Raw genomic sequence first — 24950 nt, forward strand, 5'->3', positions numbered from 1 at the left:
CCATCTGGAAAAGGTTGGGAACTGCTGATCTAGTAGACATCTATCCAACTTGCTCTTAAATAGCTCCAGAGATGGAGATTCCACAACCTCCCTAGGCAACTTGTTCCAGTGTTTAACCACCCTGACAGTTAGGAAGTTTTTCCTAATGTCCAACCTAAACCTCCCTGGCTGCAGTTTAAGCCCATTGCTGCTTGTCCTATCCTCAGAGGCTAAGGAGAATAATTTTTCTCCCTCCTCCTTGTGACACCCTTTTCGATACCTGAAAACTGCTATCATGTCCCCTCTCAGTCTTCTCCTTTCCAAACTAAACAAGCCCAGTTCTTTCAGTTTTCCTTCATAGGGCATGTTCTCTAGACCTTTAATCATTCTTGTTGCTCTTCTCTAGACCTTCTCCAGTTTCTCTACATCTTTCTTGAAATGTGGTGCCCAGAACTGAACAAAATACTCCAGCTGAGGCCTAATCAGTGCAGAATGAACCCATTAAGCCTGGTGTGCAGTGGGATGCTACAGCACAGTTCTCTCCAAACCTTTTAACCACAAGATCACGCTTTCAATTTAAGTGCAATGTAAGATATACCTCAAACCCAAATACTTGGAGTGTGGGAGGGGATGCCCACGAGGTGGGATGGGTTCTGGTGTGGACTAGGGGATTTGCCTGGGGAGCACAGGGTTGGGGGTTCAAGCCCCTCCCACTATCTGTTCATAGTGTTTCCAGATGGTTTCACAAAAAATACTGAACATGGCAGGGAAAAAAATTGGTTGAGCAAAAAAAAGAACCAAAAGTTGTTGAGCTAAAAAAACACAGCCCCTTTAAGGTCCAGGCTTTATGGTCCCAAGCAGCCTTCCATTTGAGAAAAACAGAAAATACCAGGTATTTTATATGTCCGGTATTTTCTGAGGTTTTTTTGGTTTTTTGTTTTTTTTTACTGGACACATGCCACAAATACCAGGCTGCCCAGTCTAATACCAGATACCTGGCAACCCTATCTGCCCACCCTGGGAGCAGCTGAACAGCCAGCTCCCATAGTAGGAAAGCAAGAGAAGGGACCCACTGAAGGGAGGGAGGGAGGTAAGCTGAGGTGGACTGGGTTCTTGAATGGATTAGGGGATAGGGCATTCCCCTGGGGTGCACAGGGTGGTGGGCTTGAGTCCTGTCATACCTTGGCAGCTCAAGCCATGCCCCCACCCTGGGAGTGACCAGAGAGACAACACAAGATAAGGGACCCGGGGGGTTCTTGAGTGGGCTAGGGTGATGTGGCATTTGCCTTGGGAGCACAAGGGGCTTGAGTCCTGTTCTTTCCTCCCTGCCCATCCTGGGAGCAGGCAGACATTTAACACAGGCTGTCCCAGTGATGGACCTGGCTCCCACACGAGGAAGGCAAGATAAGGGACCTGCTGAAGGTGGGGTGGGTTCTTGAGTGGACTAGTGGATAGGGTGGGGAGTACAGGGTGGTGGGTTTAAGTCCTACCCTGGGAGTGACCAGACAGGATAATGGACCCTCTAGAGGGAGGGAAGTGGGGGTGGGCAAGTGCCCTAGGGGATATAGCATCTGGAGCACCGGGTGGTGGTATGGAGTTCCCCCACTACAACACCAATTATCCCAGGGATGGAGCTGGCTCCCATATTAGGAAGGCAGGATCAGGATAAAGGACCTTGAGGAGATAAGGTTGGCTTCTTGAGCAGAGTAGGGGATAGGGTATTAGCGTGGAGAGAGCAGGGGCTGTGGGTTCAAGTCCCAGCCACCCACCCTGGGAGTGGCCAGACAGCTGCCCCAGGGTTGGAGCAGTGGAGTTAAGGCACAGAAACTCCCATCCTGGCCCTGCACCATCACCACCCCCAAAAGCAGCTGGCATGTACAACAATGGCTCCCTGTGCTGCCTCTCATATACAGGCACTGACCCCACAGCTTCCACTGGCCACAGTTCCCCATCGCTGATTAATGGGAGCTGCAGCAGTGGTGTCCACAAGCAAGGACAGCATGGGGAGAGCCCATGTTCAGACTGCAGGGACATGCCAGCCCCTTCCAGAAGCACAATTACCATAGGGATAATTACTTCAGACATGAAAGGTTAGACAATTTACAACTCACTACTCAAAGAATTAAATTAAATTTAAGTATAAGAGAGAAATGAAAGCTATGAAATGCAATGCACAGACCAGTCAAAACCCCAAAAGAACCCTCCTTGCAAACAGTAAAAATAGTAACAACCCCCATGTATATGTTGGGTCAGGAGCTCAGAGTGAAGGACAGTGTGTGTTGTGAGAATGATAGACACACACAAAGTGACAGAGATTTGCATTGTCAAGCTCCCTCCATCCCCTTTTCTCTGTGTGGAGATGGGGTACAGAAGTGGGAGAGGAGAGAGACCTTGAAATCAGCCCCCCTCTTCTCCCTCCCACACCTTGCACAGCAAGCACGAGACTCCCAAGGGGCAGTTCCAAGGCAGAGGATAGGAGCAGCATGACAGTAGGTAGAGGGGCAACTGAAGTGCCATCACTTGATATCTTCCCAGCCAAACCAGTCAGGATCACCTCTCGGAGGCTCCAAGATCTACTGGTACATTCCGATCTACTGGTTGGCAACCACAGCCATAACAGCATAGCGCTGTGGGTTGGAGCATGAAAAACCCAGAACCTTGATTAAATAATCTTGCTAGGCTGCATTAACACTCCCCCCAGACACAACTACAACTATGTCAATGCAAGGGATGACTAGCTAACTTCATTCTGTTACTTGGGGTTGCTACACCAAAACCCCCTTCTGGTGATGTGGGGTCTGTGCTACTAGTCACCTGTACAGCCATAATCTCTGCAGTATAGACATACCCTTAATTAACTTAGGAAGAAACCAAAACTAACTTGATATAAGGCACTGTTAATCCAATATCCATAGAGGCTGTACTTATTAAACAATATGGCTGTGTCTAGACTGCATCCCTTGTCCATAAAAGGGATGCAAATAAGACAGATCGCAATTGCAAATGAAGCGGGGATTTAAATCCCCCCTGCTTCATTTGCATAAACATGGCTGCCGTTTTTTTCTGGCTCGGAGCTTTGCCAGTAAAAAGCGCCAGTCTAGACGGGGATCTTTCGGAAAATAAAACCTTTTCCGAAAGGTCCCTTATTCCTTATTTTAGTCTAGACAAGGCCTATTAGTTTCTAACTGATTGTCTACACTTATGCTACAGGTGTGCCACTGTAGCACTTCAGTGTAGAAATTGCTACACTGAGAAAAGGCATTTCTCCAGCCAGAATAAATTATCCAACTCCCTGACTGGCAGAATCTAAGATGATGGAAGAATTATTTTGTTGACTGTGTACCTGGGGAATTGGGTTGCTTAACTATGTTGTTCTGTGCTCAGAAATGTGGATTTTTCACGTATCTGGCCTATGTAGTTAAAAAACAACCTAATTTTCCAGTGTAGTTCAGGCCTGTGTAAGTTCAGTTAAACATATGGGGCTCGTCTACATTGGCCCCTTTTCCGGAAGGGGCATGTTAATTTCAGCCATCGTAGTAGGGAATAAGACCCTCCGGAAAAGGGCGCTTTTTCTGGAGGATCGGGGCCAGTGTAGACGCTCTTTTCCGGCTTTTCTAAAAGCCGGAAAAAAGCGGCGGACATTTTTATTTAAATGCCGCGGGGGATATTTAAATCCCCCGCGCATTTCCCTACTACGATGGCTGAAATTAACATGCCCCTTCCGGAAAAGGGGCCAGTGTAGACGTAGCCGTACAGTTTTCTTGTGTAGACAAGATCTTAGACACCTACGTGAACTGACCTGATTTTCAAGAGCTTAGGAAGAACAATGAGAGCTACTAGGTGCAGAGCTCTTGAAAATTTGCCTTTACTGTAAGCCATAGAAAATACCAATGTAGAAGCTGAAGAGGGAAATGCAGTCCCTAGCTGGAAAACCACTGAGGGCCTGTAGCCCTAACTAAATTCATTGGGAAGGGTAGAAGAAAATTGGACACCTTGGAATCTACACCTAAGAAAATTGGACCTTCACTATTGTTATGATTATTAATAAATAATAATTTAATGTATTTGTATTAGAGTAACTGATAGGGGCTAGTGAATCAGGGTCCTATTATGTTGAGCATTATACCAACACAAAGAGAAAGTTGGTGCCTGCCTAATGAGCTTTCAAGTACTTAAATCCAGTGAATAGAATTCTTGAGATAGATCTTGTAGACTTTCTCTTACAGCAAACCCCTGGCTTTTGTACATCTTCTCATGCCTTTTTTTAGTTGGAAGATTTCTGCAGTGTCAGTGACTAAATCTGGATCAGGTTGCAAGAGGTTATTCAGAACAAAGTGTAGAGCTCTAACAAAATAACTATCAATAGTTACAAAATAACTATAAATGACCTGGGCTGGTAAATTATTTTTTTAGGGCAGAGGTGGGCAGAAGGGTCTCTGTGGGCTGCATCCGGCCTGCCAAGCAGGTTGATCAGGCCTGCAGAGGTCCTGCCATTCCCCCTACCTCCAGGACAATCAGGGCTTAGAGACCAGGGAGTGCGCTGTGCTTAGTCAACCCTGGCAGTTGACTCTAAGCACCATGAGCCTGAGCGCAGGGAGCGAGCGAATTTTCACCCCCCCACACACACCAGGCCAATCAGAGTTTGGGGGCGGAGGGAGTATGCAAAGTCTCCTTCTACCCTGCTCCCATCCTGCAGGGAGCGCACAGTGCTTAGAAGCGCATTCCTTTCAAGACAGGGGCAGGGCGGGAGGAGACTTTGTGGGAGGAGACTTCGCATGCTTCCCTCCACTCCACTAGCCCTGGTTGGCTTGGGGGTGGGGGTGCGTGCGAAGTCTCCGCCCACCACCACAGGCACTTAGAGGGAACTACCAGCTGTTCAGAACAGCTGGGGTTCTCTCTGGGAGGAAGCGGAGGCAAAGACTTCATGTGCTCCCCCACCCCCAGACCAATCTTGGTTTGTGGGCAGGGAAGCATGGAAGTGTCCTGGCCTTGCTCCTTCTGCCTGAGGCCTGCCCTTTCCAGGGTCCCCCAAGCCACTTACAAAATTTCTGAATTTGGCCCCTGGTCAAAAATTATTACCCACCCCTGTTCTAGGGGTTACAGGAGTCAGGGTAAGAAGTCCTCCAGCTTGCCATTATTTTGAAATAATGGCTTGCAGTGTAGACACACTCTTTATTTTGGAATACCATCAATTATTCTGAAATAATGCTGCTGTGTAGATGTACCCCTAGATGATTATGTTCTAGTATGAACATAGGAAATGAGGTTTTAAAATGATCTTAGAAAAGTGCTACTTGTGTTATTGTCCAGTATTTGAATTTCATTAGTTTGTAGCAAGTATATACTTATATGACAAGACCATAGGATGGGAGCAGTGAGTCAGCACTGGGGATATAGGAACCAAGGGGAGAAGACAATAGGAACTAGGGGTTAGGGATGTGAATGAGTAGTCGACTAGTTGATTAGCCAATAAGACTAGACTTATCAGTTAATCTAGTTGACTACTTGCATTTCCATACCCCACTTTCTGCCTCTGATACAGGGGCAGCAGGGGGAGAAGAGGAAGGAGCTAGTGCTGGGGGGAGCTGGCTTAAAAGCCAGTTCCTCCTGGCACCATCTCCGCAGTACTGCCTGCCCTTCCACGCTGCTTTCCCCCCGCCCACGCTGTTGCCTGGGTCTGCCGCAGGCAGAGGCTGATTTGCAGCAGTAGACCCTGTCCGAGTGGGCCAGCACTAGCACCGCTGCAGACAGAGGTTGCTTCATGGGAACATCCCATGTCCACGGGGAGCCCAGCCTCCTTGCCTCCACCCCCCCAGCAGCCTTTGTCCATGGGGAGCACATACCTGCCACAGACGGGCTGCTGCCACCCTGTATCAGAAGCAGCAGAACAGAGCAGCAGGCAGCCAGTCTGCAAGGGAAGCTGGGTTTTAAACTGGCTCTCCTTGCAGACCAGCTCCCGCCTGGTACCCCATGCGGCTGCCACTGTCCCTGACCCCAGGGACTATAGATTTGTCGACTAACCGCTAAGAATTCATGCAGTTAGTTGACTATTCAATCAACTGATAGCTAACATCCCTAATAGGGATTAGGATTTGGAACAGGAACCCTGTGCCAGGGCCAATATGAAGAGAGATTTAAAAGACTTGAACTGTTTAGCTTAGAAAACAGGAGACTAAGGGGGGATATGATAGTGGTCCATAAAATCATGACTGGTATGGAAAAAGTGAATAAGGAAAAGTTATTTACTTATTCCCACAATATAAGAACTAGGGGGTCACCAAATGAAATTCATAGGTAGCAGGTTTAAAACAAACAAAAGGAAGTTTTTCTTCACTCAGCACACAGTCAACCTGTGAAACTCCTTGCTAGAGGATGCAGTGAAAGCTAGAACTTTAACAGGGTTCAAAAAAGAGCTAGATAGATTCATGGAGTTTAGGTCCATGAATGGCTATTAGCCAGGATGGGTAGGAATGGTGTCCCTAACCTGTTTCTCTGGAAGTGGGAGGCAGGGGAGGATCACATGAGGATTACCTGTTGTGATCCCTCCTTCTGGGGTATCTGATATTGGCCACTGTCAGCAGATAGGATACTGGGCTAGATGGACCTTTGGTCTGACCCAGTATGGCCGTTCTTATGTTCTTATGCTAGGCTATAGGAACAGGGAGTGGAGCAGCTGTGGGTAGGTTATCTGATTGTGACATATAGGATCTAGGAGTGGAGAGGTATGAGGAAGCTTTTCAAGGCTGGGATGGGGCAAAGTATAGGAACTGGGACTATAGGAATCTGGGATCAAGGGGTTTGGGGCAGGTTATAGGATGGGGCAGGGTTAGGAATGCAGGAGGGTGGGGGACAGAGGGATGGCGCAGAATATTGGATGGGGGGTGGGGCTGGCTGGTTATCAGATCTCAAGTGGAGATGGGGCCAGGTATAAGATCACATTGGGGGATGGGGCAGAGCATGGGATAGGAAGGAGGGGGCTGTGTATAGGATAGTAGTCTCCAAACTTTTTAAGCACAAGATCACTTTTTTTGAATTTTACTGCAATCCAGGATCTACCTCAAACCCAAATACTCTTGCACTACCTCCTTTGTGTCCCTTCCCTGAGGCTCTCCCCTGCTCACTCCATCCTTCCTCCCTTTCATCAGGCAAGGGCAGTGGGTTGGGGTGCAGTCTTTGGTCTTGGGTTAAGGGATTTGAAGTGTGAGAGGGGAGCTGAGCCTGGGGCAGAGGCTGTGGTGTGGGGGGGGGTCAGGATACAGAGTCTAAAAGGGAGTTTGGGTTTAGGGAGGTCTCGGGGCTAGGGCAGGGGCTTGGGGCAGGAGGGGGTTTATGAGTGGGGCGGGGGTTCAGGCTTCGGGCTCCAGCTGGACAGTGCTTACCACATGTGGCTCCTGGGTGGTGGTGAAGTGGAACAGAGGGTATGTCTACACTACCCCGCTAGTTCGAACTAGCGGGGGTAATGTAGTCATCCGCAGTTGCAAATGAAGCCCGGGATTTGAATTTCCCGGGCTTCATTTGCATGAAGCCGGCCAGCGCCATTTTTAAATGCCAGCTAGTTCGAACCCCGTGCCGCGTGGCTACACGCGCCACGGAGTAGCTAGTTCGGATTAGACTTCCTAATCCGAACTAGCTGTACTCCTCGTTCCACGTGTAGCCACGCAGCACGGGGTTCCAACTAGCCGGCATTTAAAAATGGCACCGGCCAGCTTCATGCAAATGAAGCCCGGGAAATTCAAATCCTGGGCTTCATTTGCAACTGCGGATGACTACATTACCCCCGCTAGTTTGAACTAGCGTAGACATACCCTAAGGCAGGCTCACCTGGCCCTGCACCACTCTCAAAAGCAGTCAGCAAACTCCCTCCATCCCAAGCCCTGCTGTGCCCCCAGCCCTGCTCTGTGGAGATGGGGCACCTTGAGCTCAGCACGCCCTCCTCTCCCTTCCCTGCCCACCAAGCAGGGAGGTGGGGAGGGGAACAGCTCCAAGGCAAATGGCAGAGGCACAGCAGTGCAGGGAGGGGCAGCTGAAGTGCTGGCATTTGACAGGCTCTTGGCCAAACCAGGCAGGATCACCTGTGAGGGGCCCCAAGGACTACCAGCATATCCCAAGCCGCTGGCTGGTGACCACTGGTACAGGATATCATGGGGGATTGGGGCCGAACCTGGGCGCTCAGGTGCAGGAGCCCGCCAGGCCACTAGATGGCAGCAGGCTGCGGTTTCAGCGTCTACTCGCGGCCCTCCTGGCCAGGCCGCTTGTCGCCGGGCGGGCAGAGCCGGCCGAGGTGCGGAGCGTGACTCAGCGCCGCCCCGCTCCGGTCCCGCGCGGGCAGGCGGCAGGGATGCGGCGCGGCTGGGCGGCCGCCCTCTGCTGGGCCCTCTGCTGGGCCCTGGCGCGGGGCTCCGAGGACATCGTGGTGGGCTGCGGGGGCTTCGTCAAGTCCGACGTGGAGATCAGCTACTCCCTGATCGAGGTGAGCCGGGACTTCGCCCCGCAGCTGGGACCCTCCCCGAGGGGACTCGTGCCCCCCGCGCTCCGCTGGCCTCACCCCGGGCGGGGCCGGTTCTCGCTGCCCGGCTCTGCCTGGCGGGCCGCCGCCACGTGCCCCCCTCGCCGGAGCCGCGGTGGGGCCGCCCGTTGGCTCGCGCGTCAGGCAGCCCAGGGCGCGAGGGTCTGTGGCGCGGGGCCTTGCCTCGGGCTGTCTCTGGTTTGAGTGCGGGGCGCTCGCCGCCCGCCCGGCTTTCTGACAAGGCCGCGCTCCGGGGCTTGGCGAAGTGTGAGGCGGCTGCTGTGTTTGCAAGGGGCGTTACTGCTGCCCTTGAAATGCACTTGGTTGTCTTGGCATTCCCGGAGTTTCTGCCGCCTTTAAGGTCCAGCTTATGTGGCAGAGAATTAGGGCGGTTTAAATGCCCCATTGAAGGGAGCGCCCATGCCTCTTAAAAGCAAACGTTGCCTGAATGTGTTTGCCTGCCAACGTTAGTAGCAGCGAATCTTACTTGAACTGGCAGACTACACAGAGAATTTTTGCCCATTGTGCGTATTTGACAGCTTTTGGGGGGGGGGGTTCTTCCATTTTTTTAATCGTTTTTCTCTGACTCCTCAGTTAACTAATTTTCATTTTGTTTGTCAGTTTTGTATCAGAATGAGAGAGAACACAATTAAAAACCTAGGGAAATGTAATTGTAAAGTCACAAAAGAGATTGGGTGGGGAATTGGGGATTTGCATGACATTACATTAACTATTTTTTTATGTTGACTAGATTTCAAGTTGAGCATCCCTTTAATGTCTTTTTATTTTAAGTTTTGTGCCTTTTAAAACATTCATCTATGTTTTCTCAAATCTGATACATTTGTATGGATTTTTTTTTGCCTGACAAATTTTCTTCTCTTCACCATGTAGAAGAGTGTGATGGTTTTGTGGCACACAATTCACTGGGAATTCCTCTTTCAGACTTCACTTGCATGTGAATTTTTCAAGGAGACACCTTTTCATCTTTCTGTTTCTTGTAGATTAAATTATATACAAAGCATGGAACTCTAAAATACCAAACAGATTGTGCCCCAAATAATGGCTACTTCATGATTCCCTTGTATGATAAGGTAAGAAGCCAAAACTGTTGTGCTCTCCATCATGCCATAATATAATGGACCAATTTAAAATTCAGTCCTGTTTGCAGAATGAAACGTCTCATTAGAGTGTGAGGCAAAGTTATACTGGGAAAGATGATATTTATATGGGGGGGGGGATCTGCTTCAAATGTTCTAATAGCTCAGTGTTTTTGTTTTTTTAAATTGGTTAAATTATCTGAATTAACATAACATTTATTCCCCCCTTCTCTTCATAACTTGGAGGCTTTCACATTTCCATTGCTTAGGCCCCAATACTATAATGAGCACTGCATAGGCGGACCATTGGGTGCCTGAGTGGAGTCTTTAATGCATGTATCGGTCTATCTGCATAGAGTTCAAGGAAGGGCAGTATGCCTCCTGAAGGTAGGGTCACTGATATATAGGGTCACTGAAATGGAAGACACTGTTGAGGAGAGGTCCCAGACCAATGTTCCTCTAATCCAGTGTTTCCCAATTGGTGCTCCATGGAACCCCAGGGTTCCGCAAAGCGAAAGTAAGGGTTCCGCGAGAACGCGGCATTGCCCTGCCCCCTCTTAAAGAGACAGTATTTTGCAGGTTTTTATGCTCAACCAATTCTGGCGGGGCTTTTATTTATTTATTTATTTATTTTTGCTTGCCAAATTTTACTCTGGGAACCCTAGGGGTTCCTTAAAATTATTTTAAGCTGAAAAGGGTTCCGTGGCCAAATAAAATCAGGAAACACTGCTCTAATCTTTTCCATCCACTTGTAGACTTTTTCAATCCATGTGCAGAATCAATTTTATGTACACCGAGGCACATGCAAATGTGCACCACCAGTAAACACAAAAAACCTAGCTATAGGCGCTCCAATCATCTGGGCGGCATTTTAATCTCTCCTGAGTGGCTGCTAAAGTGCACAACTTAGAGGGAATACTGCCCCCTGACCTATTTCCTGAATGGAGATATTCAGGCAGTCCTGGGGATTTTGAAAATAATGCTTTGGATTTTTTTAATGTGTTCTTATATATTGTCTGAAACACTGAAGCGATGTGCTGAATATCTTTCTTTATGCTACTTTTCCAATTAAATCAACCGATCCTCATTATGCTTTTTTTTTTTAAGGGTGATTTTGTTCTTAAGATTGAGCCTCCTCTTGGATGGAGTTTTGGTGAGTACTTGATTTGTTGTAGAAATGGTGCAATTGCACATGCAACTGTTCCACTGCCTCCTTGAGACTGGCTATGATTTGTGAGCAGGAAAAGCAATTGTTTCAAATGAGCTAAGCGGTACTTAGGTATGTCCTAGTTATGTTTTAAATGTCTAACATGCACCTTTCTGTGAAAATGAGTTTAGTCTAATCCTTATTGTGCATATAACAAAAAACACTGACTGTACAGTTTGGTCCCCTGTTTTGGTTAAGCCTAGGAGAGTTGATTTAGGAGAGTGGGGGGTAATAGATGGAAATTAGAATGGTCTTCAGGAATACTGTATTTTTATTTTTGACTTGTGTGGCTTGCCGGGCGAAGGGTTAGGCTGCTGGATTTGTTATATTTTGCGTTGGTTGAATTATAGGCCTAATTTTCGGAAATGCCCAGTGCTCATCAATTAGCTGAAGTCAGTAGGAGCTGTGGAAACTGTGTACTTTTGAAAATCAGACCTTGTCTGTTTTAAATGTCAGAAATATCTAGAGGTTGTGATAGGAGCTTCTTATTTATATATGCAGTAAATAAATAGTAGGGTCGTTGTGGGTACGCTTGTAGAAACAGTGACCATTTTAGAGTGTTCGTTGTATCTTGAACATGCTCAGTGAGTTCTGAAGCTCTTTTAAAGCCTAACTGTAGATAGAGGGGGTTACAGAACTACACATCACCTGCTTTATAGTTCTAGCTTGTAAAGATGTTACTCTTCCTGTTTCTGGGAAGAAATTTCACAAGACACCAAGATCTTTATTTTTGTAGGATTAAAGTGCATGGAGTTTTGGATCATGTAATAGTTAATGAGCTGTGGGTGGAGGAAGGGGCTCACAAGGCTCTTACCATGGGTCATGCTCTAGTATGGTTACTGCTACAGACCTTTGCCGATGAATTCTGGTTGCAGCCAGCTGTGCTGGACCAGAGCAGCACTAATGTAGTTTGCAATTTCATTTTTTTTTCCAGAGCCAACTAGTGTGGACATCCATGTGGATGGTGTTAATGACATTTGCACAAAAGGAGGAGATATTAACTTTGTGTTTACAGGGTTTTCTGTGACTGGAAAGGTTAGACTCTTATTATTTTGACATTCCTGTCTTTAACAGTGTATATCTATTTCATAGTAGCAGTACATGCTTTATTTTTCGTTCATCCTGACAGGTTCTCAGTAAGGGTCAAACATTAGGTCCGGCTGGAGTCCAGGTTGTACTGAGAAATCCTGGTACTGAAGTAAATATACAAACTACTGTGACCCAAGCTGGAGGAAAGTGAGTTTTGTGTGCTCATACCATTGATTGATTTACAGCATTAGTAGATTTGGGAAGAAAATATTTTAAATTATTTGGGATTATTACTAATGTTTTAGTTTTTTGCTTACATATTTTTAAACAAATCTTCTGTTAATGTGAATATACTGGAAATACTGAGGGGAAAAAATACATTTTGTATTGCTCAGGTTTGCTTTTTTCAAAGTGCTTCCCGGAGAATATGAAATCTTTGCATCTCATCCCACCTGGATGTTGAAAGAGGTTAGTGCTCAGAAAATATTGGTAAAAGGGAGGTGACTTTGTTTATTGTGAGTGTTTATTAATTAGTACAATCCAGGGGGGGCTGAGAGATTCGCGGAGCCCCCGGGGAAGGTGGAGGAGACGCTGTCCTGGGCGGGTTGGGGGCAACCAGCCCTCAGCACCACCCAGAGCATGCTGCACTGCCCCCCTAGTTTTCTGTAACTGTCACTTCAGGTGGAGGATAGAAATTGCTTTGTCACGCTGGGCTTGAAAGGTACAGGGATAGCAAACTAAATGACTACATAGTCAAAAATGCATGTGCAGAGGCTGTACCTTCCTGCTTGTATTGTAAACAGAGCATTTGCAGTCCAGCCTCTCATTGGAATGACCAGTGAGTGACCAGGCCTTTATTGTAGTGGCTTACTTCCTGTGAACTTCTTTTGGTCCCAGTCTCTTATTAAAGCAACTTAATGGTGCTCTTTCGGGGGAGGGAGGATCCTCTGTCTGACACGTTGCCTGTTGCTAGGGATGTTAACTAATGTGTATTTGTGTAAATGTATAACCACTGGATTTTTTTAGTGGTTACTTGTTTACACATGGGTGGGGGCAGGTGGGAGCTGGTGTTTGTGGCTTAAAAGCCAGCTCCCCAAGTGTACTGGCTCCCACCTGTCCCTCCATTCCCTTTGCTTCTGTGTCTCTATTAGAAGCAGCAGTGTGGGGTGGGGCATGTGGTTCCCTGGGAGTCGGCACTCACAGGAAGCCAACTCCCCACGGCACTGGCTCCTGCCTTTCCCCCTCCCTTGCTGCCTCTAATAGAGAGGCAGCAAGGGCTAGGGGGCATGTAACTGTTATGATTAACTGATAAGCCTGGGTTCATTGGTTAATCATGTAAATGGCTACCCGCTAACATCCCTACCTTTTGCTGCGTTGAATCATCCTCATTCTGAATTATGTTGTGGATTATAAATCCATTTTTAATATTATGTATGTAATTGCATCGTTGTTCAGCTATCTTGCTTTTGTTTAATGTTTTTGTGCCTTTGTGGTAGTTAAAAAAGGCATCCTATTGTTTTGAAATGTATCTGCTTCAACTTTCCAGGCAAACACAGTGGTGCGAGTGACCAATTCCAATGCCTATGCTGCTGGCCCTCTCCTCGTTGCTGGCTACAATGTTTCAGGCTCTGTGCGGAGTGATGGGGAACCCATGAAAGGAGTCATGTTTCTTCTTTTCTCTTCCTCAGTCACCAAGGAGGTAGTGGAAGATTGGAGACAGTTAATTAGTAATTAGGATGTAAATGAGAACATTTGTAGTTGAATAATGAATGATGCACCTTTGATTTTTCTTTTTCAAAAAGGCCCTGATTTTATGAACACATCTGCATTTGCTTTACTCACATGGACTCAGTGAGATTAAGCATGTGCATGAGATCTTATTTGTAGTACATGACAAACCAAGTGGGCATATTTATGCCTGAATCAAGATTTTTTTTTTTTTTTTTTTTGGAAGGGTGAGGAGGGGGATTTAATCCCCTACATTTTTTTTCAAGTCTTATTTGTCCAGTTACCTGTCTCTGCATGCTAAATGAAGAACTTCTGGTGTAGCATTGTGCAGCGATAGGGTTTTTGATCTTCATGTAAAGCATCAGATTCTCACCTCAATTGGAGGCAGGATATCACACCTGATGGACCTTGATCTTACCTGGTATGGCAAGTCCAACTGTAGTGTAGGCCTAGGAAAACAAATGTTCTGGTTCATAACTCATTTTTTCTCAAGTGCTTTATTTTTAGGTGCTTACCCCTCTTTTGGGGGAGGGGGAGGAACCCAAAACACTACTCTAGCCTAAGCTACTAATCCTGCCTACAGTTTTATAAATATTACATTACAGACCTAGAGTGTGACTGTTAGATGTTGAATTGCTTGATTCTCGTGCCTTTTAAACTGGTGACCGTAACATTGCATTCATTTCATTTTCTCGTGTGTGTGTATACACTTTCAGAATATGCATTGAAAGCCACACACAATTCTTTGGGCACACCTAAACATTTGCCTCCAAAAAAGTGCACACGAGAACTTGGATGTGTAATTTGCAGATTTAATTTTAGAGGCTGCTTTTGAAAATCTGTTGCTTTGTGTGAATACAGACCAAATGGGGGAAAGATGTAATATTGCTTTGTAATTTGCACAGGATATTATGGGCTGCAACACTTCTCCAGTTGATGGGTTCCAAGTAAAAGATGAGTCTCTTTTGTACCTGTGCAATGTTATATCAAAAGAGGATGGATCTTTCACCTTCTTGTCCTTGCCAAGTGGGGAATACACTGTGGTAGGTAGCTAGAAAATCTATTGTTTGTTTGTACACTAGATCAGCGTTTCCCAAACTATGGGACGCGGCCTAGTATCGGGCCACGGGAGAAAAATACCGGGCCTCAGCATAGCTGCCGGGAGGGGAGCAGAGCGGGCTGGGAGGAGGTGTGTGTGTGTGTGTGTGTGTGTGTGTGTGTGTGTGTGTGTGTGTGTTGGGGGGGGGGGGTGGGACTGGCTGCCGGGAAGCAGAGTTGGGGGCAGCAGGGCTGTCCTGCAGAGATGGGGGGAGGCGAGCAGCCGGCAGAAGCAGCGTTGGGGGCAGCGGTGCTGTCCCGCAGAGATGCGGGGAGGCGAGCGGCTGGCGGAAGCAGGGTTGGGGGCAGCAGAGCTGTCCCACGGAGATGCGGGCAGCTGGCGGAAGCAGGGGTGGGGGCAGTGGGACTGTCCCACGGAGATCGGGGAGGGCAGGCGGCAGAACCAGAGCTGGACAGGAGCCAGGGGGCTTGCCAGGGGAGATCAGGAGGAGAACGGGAGAACAAGCTGCCGGAAGCAGGGCTGGATGGGGGCAGTGGGGCTGGTCGGGGGGGAGGGGGTTGTCTGGGGGAGATTGGTGGGGGGGCAGGGGGAACCAGAAGCCGGGCTGGACGGGGGCAGCAGGGCTGGACTGGGGAGATTGGGAGGAGAAGGGAGGGGGAGAGCGGGACTGACCCGGGCACATGCAGACCCTGGCAGACGAGTGAGTCTGTCCCTGGTGGATTCCATTTTCCGCCTCCCTTCCCCTCCCTCCCCTCCCCCCCCCCCGAGTAGTTGCGAACTGCCTGGCAGGTAGACACACTCAGGCAGCGTGAGCACATCTACCAGCCAGGCAGTTCGCAGCTAAGGACTGATGCACCTAATTATAATAAAACTTAACTAATTAGAAAATATCGGACATTTTATATGTCTGGTAATTTCTCAATTTGTTTCCCGGACAAAACCCTCAAATACCAGATTTTCTGGTTCAAAACCGGACACCTGGCAACCCTACCCTTCCTTGCACCCTCCCTCCTAGCCAGATACCCTACCCCCAATCTGCTCCTGCTCCCGCCTCCTGGAGTGCCCATGCAGCGCCGGGTCCCCTAAGCCCTCGCCCAGGCCGGGCGGAGGGTGCAGCCGGGTGAAACACTAAAAATGTATTCGGGCTGCAAAAAACAGTCCTGGAAAAAAAAAAACAGGTTCCAACTAAAGTAAAAAGTTTGGGAAACCCTGGTCTAACCAGCTTTCTATCCATCTTACAGTCCATTTATCCAATCCATATTCCCTTAATTTGCTGGCATGAATATTGTGGCTGACCGTATCAAAAGCTTTGCTAACGCTGGCACTGGGGGCTTTGGGAGGACGAGAAACAACTCATTTGAATATTAATCATTTGCTTAATGAATATGCAAATGAATGTTAACAGTCCTCCAAAAGCTCGTGAATGGATTTACTGGTCCCCGTGTCAAAAAGTTTGGGAACCCCTGCACTAGATTGCTGTGGATTTCTTGTTTTTTATAAATCATAATTCATTATTTTCTCTCTGCCAAAATACACTAACGAACGCTTCCTGAATGAGATGGAATAGCTGAAAAATATTTGTGCAGTGTAAAATGTTGGTGCTAAAGTAAGTTGGTGTGAGAAAGCTGTGTCCTGTGGTTTCTTAGGCAGTGCCTATAAAACAAATCAAGCTCTCATCTCAGCCAGAGACTGACTGGGCTGCAAAGCTTCAAGTAGATCAGGCTTGGGCAAAATATGGCCCGCAGGCTGAATCCGGCCTGCCAAGCCACCAGATCTGGCTTGCAGAGGCAGCAGGGTGTCATAGGCAGGCTCCTCAGCATGGCCCTGAGCCCTGTGCACCATGCAGAAATCTGGCTGCAGGGCTCAGTTTCTGTTTTAAAACTACGGGGAGGCGGGAAGTTTTAGGAGCCACCCCCTCAGCACATTCCCATTGGTCGGTTTCTGGCAGAAACCAGCCAATGGGAGCTGCTTGTTAGAATAAAAGCAGCTAAGAAGAATCATGTCCCCTCTCCTGAGTTCAGTTATTCCTGAAGCACGTGGCCAGTCAGGCTGGCTAGCTGGGAAACATTTTAAGTCGGCAGGCAGGCAGGCTAGTTTGGCAGCTGACAAGTAAGTCTCTTGGCCACAGCCTGCTTCTGGCACTCCAGCTCTTTCCTCCCCCAACTCTCTTCCCCCCCCCCCCCAACATACCCAAATCCTCTGTCCCCCATTTACATCCATACCCCTTCCCAGATCTGGCACCCTAATCTCCTGCCCCAGATCACAATCCCCTCCTAACCTAGGTCACATCCCAAACCTCTGCACTCCAGTCCCCTGCCATAAGTCACAACCACTTGCTTCATCCCAACTCCCTCCCAGTCTCCCTTCTGCACCCAACCTCCATTCCAGACCCAGCATCTCCTCCATTAATATGGAAGAGTGCGGCCCTTGACCACTTTCCAAAATCTTGAAGTGGCCCCCATCAAATATTATTGCCCACCCCTGAAGTAGATGCTGCTGGATTCCTCTTCTTTCACCACTCCTCTTTAGTTCACTCGCTACTCTTAATAAACATATTTACTTTCAGCCAGTGTGTGCAGTGGTGTTGAGGCACTCTCAGTTCTGATTGCACTAACATTGTACTTCCCTGTCTTTGCATATAAGTGAAGCAACTGCACACTTGATCTTCCCGTTGCAATACCGAAGTGTTCCTGCTCATTGACAGGAATGATTGTTCTGACAAGCATGTCACCTGCCATATCCTCTGCTACCCTCCCCCTGCAGTATTCCGTTCCTTTCACAGATGGGTGAACTAAGACATAACTAGTTAAGAGACTTGATGAGGTATTCAGGGAGTCAGTGGGAGAGTTGAAAAAGATGATGCAAAGGGCCTGATTATTTTCCTCTTCTCACCTCTGGAAATTGCATAAATCTATTCTTAGTATAAAAGCTTGGAAATCTTCAGAATACATGTGATTGTTGTTCACCCAAATAATTTCTAGAAAATATGTAGGATGGAGTTCTAGGGAAGACTCATCTTAACCTGAGGGCACACAGTGGGGAAATGGCCCCCTTCTGTATTTCCTCTTTATAATGGCTGCTTGCTTTTGTAGCTGGGTGTGTTAGCAGGAAATTGCAAGCTGTTGCATTGAGGCAATCTTCTCAGTGTGTGCTGTAAATTCTCATCTGTACTAGATGCTAGGACTACCAGTGAAAATATTTTGCCATGAATGCTAGGTTTTAAATGACTAAGAACAGAGCATAATGTTTATATTCGCTGTTCTTGACTGTGGACAGCACTTACCAGTTCCCTTTTATGTGTGATTGTGTGGGCTCTTATAATGCAGCTTGAGTTGTCTGATTTAATTTCTCCTCTGTTATGGTTAAATAAGTCTGCCAAACCAAAACATTTCTGAAAGGTTAACTTCTTCCATGCTGCCATCCCTCTGAATTACTTTTCCAGAAAATTTTCAACTCCATTTCAGAAAGGCAGCAAGAACGGGAGCTTTGTGGTTGCTGGCAGTATAACTTTGTCTGATATACCACATAGGATACAACACACTGATTATACCATAGCTGTTTAGGAATCAAAGAAATGCATCTTCTTCCAGATACCATTCTACAGGGGAGAGCGAATTACCTTTGATGTTGCTCCATCTAGACTGGACTTCTTGGTAGAGCACGACAGTCTGAAAATTGAGGTGAGGGGTTAACTGCAGCTATTTACAGAGGAAAACTTTTGCTGTAAATGTGTACCTGTAACAATTGAATTTATTTTGGTAGAGGGCAGATTTGTTCCTCCAGAGTTTTCTTAATTATCAATGCTAAGCAAATTCCTGATCAATGCTTGGTATGAAGCAAACCTTACAGCACGTAATCTCCTGATATTGGGGAGGGATCAGGCGCTAATGGTGCTTTGAGAGTTGAGATTTAAAGAAAGAGCAAAATTCGAAAAATAATCCAGCAGATGAATGAACTTTTCCTTTCCTTAGTGCAAGTGGACAGTAACCTTTTAACTCGGTTATGTGAGCTCTTTGGTTTATAAACACTTTGGGCAGGGACTGTCATTTTGTTTGGTGTTTGTAAAGAGCCCAGCACAATGGATCCTGCTGCATGACTGAGACACTACTGAGATACAAAGAATGAGCTCAAAGTCAACCTGCTTCTGCAGCTTTTGCTATAAGCTGCTTTTAATTTTGATCTGAAGTTATAGCAAACACCTCAGGGAGATATAGTTCTAACAGTGAAAAGAAAGTTTTCTTTGTTTTTAAAACAGAAAATTTGCAGTCTTATTCAGTGGTTTTCAAAATATAGGCCTGTTGTGGACTGTCAGGCACTGGATCTCATTACTGAAGGGTGATCAGGTGACCAGTGGATGTGCTGAGGCAGGCTACCTGCCTGTCCTGGCACCGCAGACTGTTATGCCCCAGTAGTGGCCAGCAGTAGGCTGGCCCCCAGGCAGAGGGGAGGAGGGTGAGAGCTCACAGAGCTCCACATGCTGCCCTGGCCCTGAGCTCTTAGTTCTATGCTTCCATTGGCTGGGAACCTGCTTCTAGCTGCTTCGGGGGCGGAGCATGGTCTGCAGTGCTAGGAGAAGCAGGAAACTTACCTTAGCACTCCTGCTGTATTGTTGTCTGGGGAGCATATCAAAGTAAGCCCCTCCTGTCCCAGCCCTGACTTCTCCCCCCCCCCCATCCCTAAAAGTCGGAGCTCCCTCCAACACCCCAATGCTCTCATCCTCAGTCCCACCTTGGAGTCCACACTCCAGTCAAATTATGTTGGCTTGTAGGCATCAACAATTATCTTCAACAGGGTCATGAGAAAAAAGTTTGAAAACCACTGCTCTAGTTGCAAATGTACAGCCAAACACTGTTATGGTGGACACAAATGTTAAACTATTTTTTTCTCCAACAGCCTGTTTTCCATGTAATGGGCTTCTCAGTCACTGGCCGGGTGTTGAATGGCCCTGAAGGAGAAGGTGTTGCTGATGCTACTGTTACACTGAATGACCAAATTAAAGGTGTGCAATTGTCTTGGCCTGTGGTGCTGTGGGGAAGTCCATAGTCAGACTGAACTATGGGAATTGGGCCTAATATTGAATTAAAGACTAGAGAGCAGTAAGATATTTTCATTGTGGCGTATTTGACAAGTTAAAGGGTTTTTTTTTTGAGTTACTGGATTGGTTTTCCATTTGTAGTTTGTTAGAACAGTAGTCCTGTAATTTTTGTAATAATATTTCACTTTTCTACAGGTTTGTCATAATTTCTCTTAAAACGCTTGAAAAATCAGTAAGAAACAGAAACAAAAGCAGTGTTAGTAAGAAAGCCTTTGACGATTTCTTGCCACATGATGCTCATTAAAAGTAACCTGGAGCTTTTTGAAGGCTCTTTCAGAATTTTTTCCTAACCCTGACAAAAATATGCACTTCAAATCCCTTTTCCTCACTGTCTTCTCTTTTTGTTACAGTAAAAACAAAAACCGATGGCTCTTTCCGCCTTGAAAACATAACAACAGGCACGTACATCATTCATGCCCAAAAAGAGCACCTTTTCTTTGATACCATTACAGTAAAAATTGCACCGAACACACCTCAGCTGGCTGACATCATAGCAACAGGGTGAGTATGATAAGAGCAGAAATGTGAATCAATGTAAAAAAATGAATAGGCAAGTTTAGATTTTCAGTGTTTCAAGTGCATGATCTGTAGTACCAGCGGCATAGGTACTATTTTGCATTGTGCTAACAATGACCTGTTGTAACCATAGAAAAATGCATATGGTGTTTAGTTTTGAAAAATGCTTAGTTTAATTTGGGATGCTGCAGGTCGATTTAAAACCCACCTGTTAGCCAGAAACTGCATGATGATACCAGTAAGTTGATTGTATAGTAACTTGTATTAATGCTACTGGTTTATTTTGGAGTAACTAAGAGATGTGCACTGCATTAAACATATTTGTCTCCAAGGGTATGTCTACACTGCCACCCTAGTTCGAACTAGGGTGGCTAATGTAGGCATTTGAAGTTGCAAATGAAGCCCGGGATTTAAATATCCCGGGCTTCATTTGCATCTTGCCGGGCGCCGCCATTTTTAAATCCCCGTTAGAATTAGGCTCTCTAATTCGAACTAACGGGGATTTAAAAACGGCGGCGCCCGGCAAGATGCAAATGAAGCCCGGAATATTTAAATCCCGGGCTTCATTTGCAACTTCGAATGCCTACATTAGCCACTCGAGTTCGAACTAGGGTGGCAGTGTAGACATACCCCAACAGAGTGATATTTCTTTTCATGGGATTTGAATGCTAATGGATGGCAATCTCATTTGTAGATTCAGTGTGTGTGGCCAGATTTCGGTAACTCACTTCCCTGATACAATCAAACAGTTCAATAAATACAAGGTAATAATGATGCCACAAGACAAGGACAAAGCATCTTTGGTTACATCAGAGACTGACCCTCATGGAGCATTTTGTTTTAAGGCAAAATCGGGTTCATATAGCATCCAGGTGAGAGTAAGCTTGAGTTATCTCCTTCTGCAATGGAAAGTGCAGTAATTTATTTTCTAGATACTGAAATATTGGTTTTCTTGAATGTTTTACTTTCTGTTTAAGAAGCTGAAAAGATGTTTTCCCCAGTCCTTTTAGTCCCTTTACACTGGACAGAGTAATCTTTGCTGTGTTCTAATGGAGTTGAAGTTCCTGTTAGGGATGTGAATGTTTAACCAGGGCTTGGGCACCTTGCAGGCATGGGCTGCTCTGGCCAATATGCTGGAGCAGCCCCTGTCTATGGGACACCCTGGCCTGCTGCAGTCAGGGGCTGCTCCAGTCCAGTCAGTGCAGCCCCCATCTATAGCCCCCCTTAATTGGTTAACTGATTAAACAATATGTTTAACTGATTAAACAATTAAATGGGATTTTACATTCCTAGTTCTTGCACACCTTTCTGTTCAGATCTGGCAAAAGTAATAGATCAGTCTATAGAGTTGTTTTTATTTGTGTCTTTGGTTTGAAACCCTGTCTGCCATTCCTTCTTGTATTGCTGTGTGAGTGAGACTCATCCATATAGCATGTTGCAGTCTGCCTCTTCCTGGTCTCCATGGCCTTGTCTGCACTGATAATGATGTGTAGGGTATGTGTAGCTATATGCAGCAATGAAAGACTGGCAGTTCTCTGCTTTGACTTGGCCAGGGAAAAGCTCCAGCAATAGGGAGGCAGTAGGACAGTATACTGCTAAAAATAGCAGTATAGTTGAGAGAGGGACAGCTTGGGTGTGCAAAGAGCTGGGTAGGGTGCATACCCTTAGGTTCTGGATGGCTTTAGTTGCCTAAGCAGTACCTCACATTCTGCATAGCTATACTTGAACTAGGAGAGAGTAATGTTTATACACCATATAAGTATAGACACAGCCTAAATATTTGCTTGCAATTCAAGGAGCAACTAAATCCAACAAGGGTCGCCTTCCAGCTGAGAGCTTAGGAACTCACAGTTGATTCCTGCTGGAAGAGGATTAGGAAGCATGCTGTTAGGAAGTGGTTGAAGACTCCTAAATACAGACTGCCCTGGCCTTCACAGAGTTAATCCCAAAGTAGTGTTTCCTATCGGTTGCAACTGGTGGGACTGGCAGGTTATCATTGGAAGGTTAGGAGGGTTCCTGGTGCACAGATATTATAGAAATTTTTAGGAGGAAACTGCAGTTTAGATGGAAACCCTCACATCTGGCTCATGCACTGTCTTGGTAGAACTATATTTTTGTAGTAGTGACCAGATAATTCTGAAAAGCAAATGCTCCCAAGGTTAAGTTCTGTTTTCTCTAAGATATACAGTAAATTTTCAGCTCCTAATCCCTGATAAATTAATTGTTTGTAGTACAGTTATTGTAGCATTTAAATAAAAGCCTCTGGTGATGTGATATACCCTGCAGGTAATGGTTCCAGAGGCTGAAAGCAGAGCAGGACTTGCTTTGAAACCCAAAACGTTCCCTGTTGTTGTTGCAGACAGGCCAGTGATGGATGTGACCTTTTCTCAATTTCTAGCCTCCGTTTCAGGGAAAATCTCCTGTTTGGGTAAGTCCTGCCTTGAAAGTAAAAGCGTAGAGGTGGTGACTTCTTAGCAGTGTATGCAATCCGTGGGATATTGCTGCACCTGAGCAGAATGTGCCTGCCTACTTCAGTAGAAAGCACTGGGGTCAGAACACTGTGGAATTGGTCATAATTACACCCAGATTGTTCCCCATGGGCCTTCCCTGCAAGGTGCAGAGTAGATGAACCCAGGAGACTAATCTGGGCCTCTGTTTCTAAGCTCCCAGACAACCCCAGTTAGTCTCTAAGAATATATTGTGATTAATGAACAAAAATGTGCTAAAATACAAAAAGCTCTTGTAAATAGGTGCCTAATAAATAACCCCTTTAAAAGATTAATTCCCTGTCACCAGAAAAGGGAAAAATGGGTTTGGTTTGCAAACTGAAAGTCTTTGTAATTCTTTTGTCTGTCTTGCTTGTTTTTACAGATTCTTGTGGTGACCTAATGGTGGCTCTGCAGTCTGTGAGCCGCCAGGGAGAAAAGCGCAACCTGCAGCTCTCTGCAAAGCTGGATTCTATGGCTTTCACATTTGAAAATGTGCTACCTGGCAAATACAAAAGTAGGGATTAAAAAAAATTTCTTGATACGCTAGTTCAGTTACTAAATTTGTAATCTTCCTCTTTTCCTTAAAATGGCTTTTGTCCTGTTTACTCCAGAACTTGCCTCGAGTTGCATCAACTAAAGATCCAGGTCTGCATGTATAACTCCCACAGTCTAAGGGGGATTAGCCTGATGTTTGAGAGTAGTTAGAAGATATTACAAATGAATATCTTCTACTCTTCTTATTGTTTGTACCCAGCTCTGAAATCAATCTACAGTCAAAGTCTCCATAGGTTCTGGGAATTATACATGCAGGCCTGGATCTTTAGCTGATGTAAATCAAAGGGCCATTGACTTAAATGTAGCTATGCCAGAACTGACAGCATTGATCAGGCCCTACCTAATTCTTCCCCCGTCACTCAACTCCTGTGGTAATTGTGTGACTGCTATTAACAATGTTTTAGAAACTGTTAACCGCTCACCATAAAGTGTTTGCTGAATGAGGAAAGGGGGACACAGATTTTCCTCATCAACCTGATGTTCCATAGGGCAGTGCAATGTAATCTTATAAAGAGAGATTTTCAAAGGACCTCATCTACTCTAGTTACGTTTCACTGTGTCACACCTACAATGAGATCAGGACATGCGAACAACTTGAAAGGTTTTGCTATTCAGCTTTTCGGTTGCGAAATATGGTTGAATTAGCAGTAATGTTGCATGGCTGTTTGCTGTTGCCCCATAGCTGAGTTTGATGGGTTTAAGATTAAGTAGTTGGGGGTGGGAAATGTTTCATCAGGGAGCAATCAGAGTTATACAAGACATCCATGCAACAAGGATAACATTTGCTTCCCCAATAATAAATCACAAAGAGTTGCTCCATTGTGCATGTTTTCTAGTTAGCATTATACATGAAGACTGGTGCTGGAAGAATAAATCTTTGGAGCTGGAAGTTATGGAGGAAGACGTGTCTGGAATAGAATTCAGGCAGACTGGGTATATGCTGAGGTGTTCTCTTTCCCATGCAATTACACTGGTATGTATGTGACACATCATCTTATGTTTTTTTACAAGTACAGTTCAGCACAGTACAATAGGTATGCAGTTTGGAATCTCTGCAGTTATTCTTCTGTTGGAAAGCTCTCTCCAATACATTTCAGAGATGAAAGAGTATTATGTAGACTTGGGTGAGAATCATTGTGGAAGTGAAGTGATTCCAGTCTCTGTTGATGTTGAAGGATGCCAGTATCGTACTAGGAATGGTTATCTGTAGGCTAAGATGCTAGAGTTCCCTTAACTAAGCAGTGTGTGGAAGGAAATGTAGGATGGTAGGCCGGCTGATTTTAGGTAGGCAGAGATTATGGCTTGCAAAGAATGGCCATACTGGGAAAAACCATAGGTCCATTTAGCCTAATATCCTGTCTTCTGACAGTGGCCAATGCCAGATGCCCTAGAGGGAGTAAAAAGAACAGGGAATCCATTAAGTGATCCCTCCCCTGTCACCCATTTCCAGCTTTTGACAAGCAGAGGCTAGGGACACTATTCCTACCCATCCTGGCTAATATGTATTGGTGGACCTAACCTCTATGAATTTATCTAGTTCATTTTTGAATCCTGTTAAAATCCTGGTCTTCACAACATCCTCTAGCAAGGAGTTCCATAGGTTGACTGTGCGCTGCATGAAGAAAACTTCCTTTTGTTTGTTTTAAACCTGCTACCTATGAATTTCATTTGGTGACCCCTAGTTCTTAT

At 46.0% G+C, this 24950-nt stretch overlaps 1 protein-coding gene across 1 annotated transcript in view; it reads left to right on the top strand.

The window, feature by feature from the left end:
• The first annotated feature begins 8232 nt into the window (after positions 1 to 8232).
• Positions 8233 to 24950, top strand: part of NOMO2 (NODAL modulator 2) — a 37637-nt gene continuing 20919 nt past the window's right edge. Inside the window, exons 1-15 of the mRNA XM_075899375.1 lie at positions 8233 to 8449; positions 9487 to 9576; positions 10690 to 10735; positions 11724 to 11824; positions 11919 to 12025; positions 12214 to 12286; positions 13365 to 13517; positions 14452 to 14589; positions 18197 to 18286; positions 19500 to 19605; positions 20052 to 20202; positions 20912 to 21089; positions 22504 to 22645; positions 23089 to 23220; positions 24098 to 24234. Coding sequence (XP_075755490.1) covers positions 8318 to 8449; positions 9487 to 9576; positions 10690 to 10735; positions 11724 to 11824; positions 11919 to 12025; positions 12214 to 12286; positions 13365 to 13517; positions 14452 to 14589; positions 18197 to 18286; positions 19500 to 19605; positions 20052 to 20202; positions 20912 to 21089; positions 22504 to 22645; positions 23089 to 23220; positions 24098 to 24234 — 1776 coding nt within the window. The 5' untranslated portion in view covers positions 8233 to 8317. The remainder of the gene's footprint in view (positions 8450 to 9486; positions 9577 to 10689; positions 10736 to 11723; positions 11825 to 11918; positions 12026 to 12213; positions 12287 to 13364; positions 13518 to 14451; positions 14590 to 18196; positions 18287 to 19499; positions 19606 to 20051; positions 20203 to 20911; positions 21090 to 22503; positions 22646 to 23088; positions 23221 to 24097; positions 24235 to 24950) is intronic.

Source organism: Pelodiscus sinensis, chromosome 16 (genome assembly GCF_049634645.1).
Source record: "Pelodiscus sinensis isolate JC-2024 chromosome 16, ASM4963464v1, whole genome shotgun sequence".
NCBI lineage: Eukaryota > Metazoa > Chordata > Testudines > Trionychidae > Pelodiscus > Pelodiscus sinensis.